Source organism: Podarcis liolepis (assembly GCF_965112155.1).
Source record: "Podarcis liolepis genome assembly, chromosome: 1".
NCBI lineage: Eukaryota > Metazoa > Chordata > Lepidosauria > Squamata > Lacertidae > Podarcis > Podarcis liolepis.
The window spans coordinates 4178747-4187462 of NC_139554.1; the positions used below are offsets into that span (position 1 = coordinate 4178747).

The 8716-nt window shown below is 45.6% G+C and overlaps 1 protein-coding gene across 5 annotated transcripts in view; it reads left to right on the forward strand.

Moving 5' to 3' along the window:
• The window catches only part of DDHD1 (DDHD domain containing 1), a 38892-nt gene extending 35011 nt beyond the window's left edge, over positions 1–3881 (forward strand). For 3 of the 5 annotated variants that reach the window (XM_083514680.1, XM_083514682.1, XM_083514681.1), the window contains 3 exons: positions 211–463; positions 1698–1892; positions 2861–3881. In XM_083514680.1, coding sequence (XP_083370806.1) covers positions 211–463; positions 1698–1892; positions 2861–3057 — 645 coding nt within the window. In that variant the 3' untranslated portion in view covers positions 3058–3881. Of the gene's footprint in view, positions 1–210; positions 464–1697; positions 1893–2860 lie in introns of those variants that run through there. The other 2 variants (XR_014528754.1, XM_083514683.1) reach the window with 2 other exon arrangements.
• The last annotated feature ends 4835 nt before the right edge of the window (positions 3882–8716 follow it).

Here is an 8716-nt window from a genome sequence, read left to right on the forward strand (position 1 = left end):
GGAGTTTAGAATGCCCAGTTTTAATACAAAGAAAAATAATCGTGACAAGTCTCTCCCACAAAGCATTCATTGTTTAGAATAGGTCCATGTCATGAGGGCCCTGAGACAACAGTGATTGTCCTTTCTAAGTATTCAGATTGCAAATGGAAGGAAGAAGAGAAGTGAATTGTTGCCTTCCACTCAAGCCCTCCTGTCTCTTCTTATTTACAGGCCTATAGACTAGAACCTTTAATTCTGAAGCACTATAGCAACATTTCTCCAGTCCAGATCCACTGGTATAACACCACGAACCCTCTACCTTACGAGCACATGAAGCCAAGTTTCCTCAACCCGGCAAAAGAATCTACCTCAGTCTCTGAGAGCGACTCTCTCCCAACATTGCCCAGCCCAACAACATCGCCTGTCCTGGCTCGGCGGCACTATGGGGAGTCCATAACCAATATAGGCAAAGCAAGTATAATGGGTAACTATTCTTGAAGCATTGGAAAACCTTGTGCCCCTATGTGCATATGATACCCTCCAAGGTATAAAATAATCTCAGGTCGGCAGTTCGAATCCCTGCGACGGGGTGAGCTCCTGTTGCTCGGTCCCTGCTCCTGCCAACCTAGCAGTTCGAAAGCACCCAGTCGCGGACAACTCTGGGGTTGCGACGCTCATCTCGCTTTATTTGCCGAGGGAGCCGGCGTACTGCTTCCAGGCCATGTGGCCAGCATGACTAAGCCGGTTCTGGCGAACCAGAGCAGCGCACGGAAACTCCGTTTACCTTCCCGATGGAGCGGTACCTATTTATCTACTTGCACTTTGACGTGCTTTCGAATTGCTAGGTTGGCAGGAGCTGGGACTGAGCAACGGGAGCTCACCCCGTCGTTGGGATTTGAACCGCTGACCTTCTGATCGGCAAGCCCTAGGCTCTGTGGTTTAACCCACAGCGCCACCCAAGTCCCTTTTTTGACAGTTTATATACTGCTTAATTGCAAAAGTCTCTAAGTGGTGCCTAGCTTTTGTGCCATGAGATTCCACATGGTGCTCATGATTGCAGTGGAGGCGCTAATAGGAGGGAGGTGGTATTTTCCCTATGTCAGGAGGAAGTGGGTTGAGCACAGTGCAGAATGTGGTATCCCCACAATGTCCGGACTCCCTGCAACAAGAAAGCAGCAGCTCCTCCTTGATCATATTATAGAGTGTATCTAAATGTTAACATTTTTACTGCCATCACACTCTACATTTTTTTAAAAAAATAAAAACATAATTTTATTAATCTAGATTTCCAAGATTGCTTACAAAAGAGAACCGTAAAACAAATATAAAACAGATCAGAAACAAAAGCAGCTATCGTAGCAAAAGCAAAAATACAGAAAGCAGTAGATATAAAACCAGTAAACATTTTAGACTTAAAAAAAAAATTGCCCAGGATTTTAACACACTACATTTTTAAGGTCTTCACCTAAAGTTGTAATTAGTGAACCCTTTGAATAGTGGTACCAGGTGTCTTTTCAAGATTAGCATCTGCAGTATTGTAGCTTGTACTCTATCCACAAGGTGGCAGCAGAGTCAGATGAAAAGGCCAACATGATCGAGTGGGGAACAGTGGCTTCTGGTTTGGGGCAGAGGGGGTGTGTTTATCATGACACGTTTTTTGTCCCGGAGTGCTGTGTGACTGCCAAGTTGAAACTCCCCTTGTGTTGTGCTGAATACAGGAGCTGCTAGCATCGGGAAAGGCCTTGGAGGGATGCTCTTCTCGAGATTTGGACGTGCCAGTGCTCCCGCTTCCCAGGCACTTGAGGCAGGAAAAGAAGGGCCAGAACTGGAGGAGAAGAAGCCATCCTTGAGCCAGGCGTCCATCGTAACTCAGACCTTGCCACACAGCAGCTCTGGCTTCTTAGATCCGACAAGTGAGCAAAAGCAGCTTTGGTTGTCTGCAGAAATCCTAGCCTTGGCTTCCCCTTTTTCTTCAAATGGGAAACTTTTTCAGGGTGTACATTGAAAACAAATGGGCCATGTGGGCTCTTGCAATGGAGTCCCTGTGCATCTGTAGCAGTCTTAAAGATGGTGTATTCCATTCCTACAGATCTGGGGTTCCTAAAACTGCCTCACGCTTAGGCTCCCTCAATCAAGCATGGTAGAAATTCCAGCCTCCCCAGGCTCACCTGTTTTTCTTGTTCTTGGGACGAACAGTTTGTGTAGTCCTTGCTTTTTTCTGATTTCCCCCCTTTCTCCAAAGACCCATGGCCTGAAGGGTACCATTGTTTACACAGAAGGGTACAACTTTGAAACATCACAGCTACCCTTGGCTGTTCCCTGCGTCACGCTTAGTAGGATCTGGCCGATGGGCTGCTTATTTCCAACGGTGCTACTGTCACAGCCCCCCCCCCCATATTTTGGGATCCATATCAAATCAGGAGGTGATGGAATAGCTTAGTAAGTTGTTGCCAGAGCCCCCACCCCAATACAGTGGTGCCTCGCAAGATGAAAAGAATCCGTTCTGTGATTCTCTTCATCTAGCAGTTTTTTCATCTTGCGAAGCAAGCCCATTGACGGATTAGCAAGATTAGCACTTTTAGCGGCTTATCTGCTGATCGGATCAGCTGATAAGCGGCTTAGCGGCTTAGAAAAAGGGGGGGAAAGGGGAAAAACCCCGCAGGAACTCGCAAGGCATTGTCGTCTTGCGAAGCAAGCCCATTGGAAATTCGTTTTGCGAAGCACCTCCAAAACGGAAAACCCTTTCGTCTAGCGGGTTTTCCGTCTTGAGAGGCATTCGTCTTGCGGGGCACCACTGTACGCACAAGCAAAGAACAGAACTGGGAGCGCTGTGGTGTTCTGGCAATAATCCTTTGTGGTTTTGTTCTTGCTTCCTTCCTAGTGGACCTGGAGCACAGGATCGACTTTGAGCTCAGGGAAGGCCTGGTGGAGAGCAGGTACTGGTCTGCTGTCACATCACACACGGCTTACTGGTCATCCATGGACATTGCTCTCTTTCTTCTCACCTTCATGTACAAGCAGGACCAAGAGGAGGAAGAGGAGGAGGATGGCATCAAGTCCCACTTAGAGCCTGTTTGATTGTAGCCTCGGGGGTGGGTGGGGGGGTAGGGAGGGAAGTAGGGAGAGGATGAAACTTGACAAGTGGCACAAAGCAGCCTGAGTTCAACTTCTGTTTCTAAGGCATGGAGGTTTCAGGTTTAAATGCATGTCTGGATTCCTTGCTTCCAAGATTATTTCTCCATTGCGGCACATTTCCACTTCTGTGCTAATTGAGGCTTTCCCAGAAGGCTGCTCTCAGTTCCCACTCTTACAGCCTGTAGCGGCACCGTCATCATCCATCTCCCCAGCTTAGCATAACTGCTGTTTAACAGAATTCGGGTTTTTTTAGTGCAAAGATTACTCTGGTTCCAGAATTCATTTTCATTTCAGAAAAAAATGCCTGCAAACCTAAAACAGCCATGCTCTGTGTCCTTTGTATTGGAAAATTAGGAAGCAAAGTGGGTATCATAGTTCTAATCTGAAGTCTGTTGCTCCAGGTTCCATTGAAATTCCTTTGGGATGGCAGACACAAAGGGGTGTGCTAACACAACTCATCCAGAAACTAAAACAGGCATGAGGCAAATATTTTGAAATACTGTAATTATAATTTATTATTACCTCTGACTAACCGTTTTGTTTCACTCCAGTGTGTAAAAAGCGTTACTTTTCTACTGTTTTATCCCCGTTTTTTGTTTTTTGTTGGGGGGGGCATAATTTAAAGAACCACATTTATTTTCTACAGTGTTAAGACTTTATTCCTCAAATGACATATCTTTGTACTATTCAAAAGGAGCTATGGACACTGTGGCACACTTTTCAGTATTTTTTCATTAAAAATAAACATTTGTGGATCACACAAACAACACTTGCTAAACAGTTCTTCTCTGTGGGTAAGTAAAGTCTCTGCGGAGAGTAGGCTCCTTCCTGCATAGCGTGCACTTTGGAGAACTTGCAGCATTTTCTTCTCAAATTGTAAAATGTTATTTAGGAATTTCGATGCAAGCAATGGTGGAAGCTGAGTCCTGAACTTCAACTTCCTCAGTCATCAAGGAGTGTATTAACCTGAGCATACGGCCCTGGACATTTGGACCAGCATTCCCTAAGCTTGTGCCTTCCAAGTATTTTGGATCACACCTCCCATCATGCCTAACCAGCACAGCTGGAGAACACCAGGTTAGGGAAGGGCGGATTGAACCATTTTTAAGAGACTTGGGAAAGTGATGCCAGCCAGGATCCAAAGAAGAGGCATCCATAGTTTTGTCAGCTGTTTTTCTTAACAACTGTTTGCAGTGCCAGTGAGACCCATCTGCTTTCAAAGGGGCCACTTTTGTGGAAAGAACAGCAAAAATCAGCTTCCAGACACACACACATCCCCCTTCTCAGTATTTCATGTAGTATTTTCGAAACGCATAAAGATGGCTGCTTATTTGCCTTATCTGTGGATCTGAGTCTCCTTTTGTCCTGGCTCACCCCAGCTAAAGGAGACAGACTTTTATTGATACAAGAAGCGCTCGCAACAACTCCCGTGATGCTCCGGGTGCGCACACCTCTAGCCACTGAGCAACAGTCCCCCACAGATGTGCGCCCTGTGGGGCAGTTACTGCAGCAGTGATGCCCTACCCCTCTGCCAGCTTAAGTAACCTCCCCTGACAGGTTGCGCGCCCGCAACCTGAAACCTCTGCTGCGTGGAAGTAACCAGGCAGCAGGGCAGGGGGAGGTGGGGAGTCTACTGACCCATCTCTCACCTTAACACCACATCCTGCCCACCTTCCTCCGTCTTGGACTGCCCTGACTCTCCCTCCTCCCCCTGCCCTGGTGCCAAAGCCCATAAATTGCTGGTCCCCTCTCCTGGGTCACTCTCCTGGTCCCCTGACTCCAACATGCACTCTTCAGAGGCCTGCTAGTCTTGATGACACCTTTCTACTTTGTATTCGACACAATCAACATAAATAAAAAACTGCCGATAAAACAGATTAAAGCACAGAAAACCACACAGGAATTACAAACAGCAATAAAGCAATTTAAAACCAGCCCACAAGCATATTTAAATCAAAGCTGAAAGTCATTACTGAAAAGGGCAGTCCTTAGAAGAACAATCTTCTTACAATCTCCAGATATCAGAAGTATAATAACCGCATGGAAATGTTATACAAACTGGCAGTCTGAGTGTTACGTTGCAAATTTGGTAGTTTGGTAGAATGGCAGCATGCTTGAGGGTTTTGGGAACCGGGTGGGTATCTTCAGTAGTTGATTGCTGTGTGTTGGAATGTCAAAGGTTGCTTCATTTTCTGTCACTTTGGAATGCAAGCAAGTTTCTACCATCTTAACAGTCATGAAACGGGCTTAAAAACAGACTCCGCTGAAATCCTTTCAAGATCTGTGATTATCTCAAATTTGTGAAGGCAAAGCTTAATGTCAGAGTGATTTGGAATGCTTATTTCTCTGAAGGAACAGACAGTAAAAAAGAAAACATGGCATAGAACTGGAAAAACTCACATGCTGTCTGATCATGTCCACAACCCTGGGTTCGTTGGTGAGATAGAAGGGGGTGCTTAAAAATGGCATCCCCTGTTACTAGCTTTAAATGTCAGACAATAGCTCTTATTAATATATAAAGTAACATTAAATTTAAGTGGCCTTTGGCAGCTACAGAGTGCATTTAGCTTACCAATGACTAGTGGATTTCACAGATTTGGAAGGAAGGCCTTCTAAATGCCCAAAGTTGTTAGTTCCTGGCAGACTCCGGCATCTACAGGGTACATTTAGCTTACCAATGACTAGTGGATTTCACAGATTTGGAAGGAAGGCCTTCTAAATGCCCAAAGTTAGTAGTTCCTGGCAGACTCCGGCATCTCCTTTTCCAGAAATCAATCTGGATGTGGCAATCCCCCTTCCATTGTTATGACTAACAAAGATTGTGATGCCCAACCTCAGCAGTACTACTGCTCCCTTGAAAAGGGATATACCGGTATATTTGCTGTATTTAAGAAGGTGCCATTATCTGCATGTGGTGCCTGGGCAATGTGCTGAGCAGAACCAGGAACTTTCAAGAGGAAAACCCAGCTTCTCGGTACTTCCCCCACTTAAAAGATGAGGTCTGTGCAACTTTATACACTTCAGGCTGTGCACCACCTGTGTAATTCTAGCTTCCCAACCACTGCTGCTCTGTAGCTCCAAGCAGGCAGCAGTGCCACGTTTTATGCTCATTAGCCAGCCATACACTGAGGACAGTGACCCTGGGCATAATCTTGAGTTGTGCCCAAGGCCTGGTGCAAGATTAAAGTGTTGCTGAGCTAAATTAAAGCGCTATGGCAGTGCTTTAGTAGAGATAAGACTCAGGTTCATGGGTTTGAGCCCCACGTTGGGCAAAAATATTCCTGCATTGCAGAGGGATGAACTACATTCACCCGGTGCTATATCACCTGCACTGGCTCCCGGTGGAGTATAGGATCAAGTTTAAGGTGCTGGTTTTAACCTTTAAAGCCCTATACGGCCTAGGACCCTCGTACCTACGGGACCGCCTCTCCTGGTATGCCCCACAGAGAAACCTACGGTCTGTAAATAAAAACATCCTCAAGGTCCCAGGCCTCAGAGAGGTTAGGCTGGCCTTAACTAGAGCCAGGGCCTTCTCGGCTGTGGCTCCAATCTGGTGGAATGCTCTGTCACAAGAGACTAGGGCCCTGCGGGACCTGACATCTTTCCGCAGGGCCTGCAAGACAGAGTTGTTCCACCAGGCCTTTGGTCAGGGCGCAGCCTGACTCCCTCCTCTGGCAACCTGCACTGCACTTTGGTTGCCATCAATTTGTTTTTAATTAACTTTTATAATGAAATGTTTTAGAATGTGTGATTATTCAATTATATGGTTATTTGATTGTTGTTGGCCGCCCTGAGCCCGGCTTCGGCTGGGGAGGGCGGGATATAAATAAAATTTATTATTATTATTATTATTACATGACCCTTGGGATCCCTTCCAACACTACAATTATATGATTTTATACATACATGTAAATGGCCGATTGCCAAGAAAATCCAACACGTTATATCAGGCATAGGCAAACTTGGCCCTCCAGCTGTTTTGGGACTACAACTCCCATCATCCCTAGCTAACAGGACCGGTGGTCAGGGATGATGGGAATTGTAGTTTCGAAACAACTGGAGGGCCGAGTTTGCCTATACCTGCTTTATATGCTACCTAATGCTGAAAGTCTCATAAGTAGCTTACAAAAATAGACACGAAAACAAGCAATAGTGGGAAGCACCAAACCATTTTTTTATACTGGAATGCCACTCTAGAGGTCTGGCAGTATATAACCATGCCTCTCAATCCATCTGCTAAGCAGAACATCATCCTCTGCAAGATAACCGGGCCTGGTCAAATGCTCTTCTCTGATCCACTTTTGTATTTATATGGCCAGGAAAGCTGCCTGTTTTATCTCTGGCCTTAAACAGTGTGCATGAGTCAGAATGAGTCCTCGCTGCAGCCCTGGTTTTGGCTGGAGGAACATTGCATTGTCCGTTACCTTCTGGTTTCTTCATTAACCAAAAGGGTGCATTTTTCTCTTCCTTCCCGCCCTCCCCAACCTCTTCTTGTTGATTCATCCTCAAAATATGTTTTCTATCCAGAACATCTATTTTAACGGTTCTCCCTTGTTTTCAAAAGTTTTTTCTTCAGCAATGAACTCTCCCCTCACTCCTTTCCCTTACAAATTATTAGCCTTCCAAAACGGCACCTTCTGTAAATCATTTTCCCGGGTAGCCACTGATCTATAATCCTTGATCTCCCATTGCACTGTGGCTTGTGGGTACAATTTGATCAGGTGAAGGATTCCAGGGAGGTCCCATAACCTCTCTTATCACGTGGTCCAGCCCCAGGACCCATGCAAGGGTTGCACCAGAATCCTGACACAGCCTCAAAAATGAAAACCACTGAATGCAGGGGTGTTGGCTTAAATATATATATTAAAAAGTCCATGGCATAGAAGCCAAAGACTAGCTTTCCCTTGCTACTGGTGAATTGCAGCCAGGCCTAGATAGTTGGGGTTAGAGGAGAGGATCTCCAGGCACGTTTGAGTCTTGGTGCCCTCCATTGCCCATGGCCATGTTGGCAGGAGCTGATGGGATCTAATGTCCCAATAGTTGGAAGGCACCAGGTTGGGGAAGCCTGCATTAAGGCAGAGATGGTGGTGGAAGCAATAGAATAAAATAGGTTTTATATTTTGATTTTATTCTATGAACTGCCCTGCCCTGAGGGTGGTATATAAATTCAATACATCGTCGTCATCATCTACTACTGAGGAACAGAGAAGAATATGAGCTCAAAGCTGCATGGAAAACTCTTTACTGCCCAGCAGATTTCAAGTGCTACAACTATTCAGGGGCAGCAATGATTCAGTCCAGTGTTTCAGATGAGGGCTTCACCTGGCCCTATCTGGTGATATTGGGACCTTCCTCATTACTGTTATTCATTGGTATTGTAAAAAATTTTTAAAATTTAATATCCTGCCCTTCCTCTCAAATGGGGGGAAACAAACCAGCACAACTTTTCAAAGATTATAAAATCTGAAAACATTGTAAAAAGCAGTTGCAAATCCTTGCAGCTAAATTTGCCAGTTATCAAATGCCTGGGTGCATGTGCTGTACCGTGGAGCTATGACCCTTCCCCCAAATGATTTGCTTTTTCTGCAGAAGGAAGAAACTG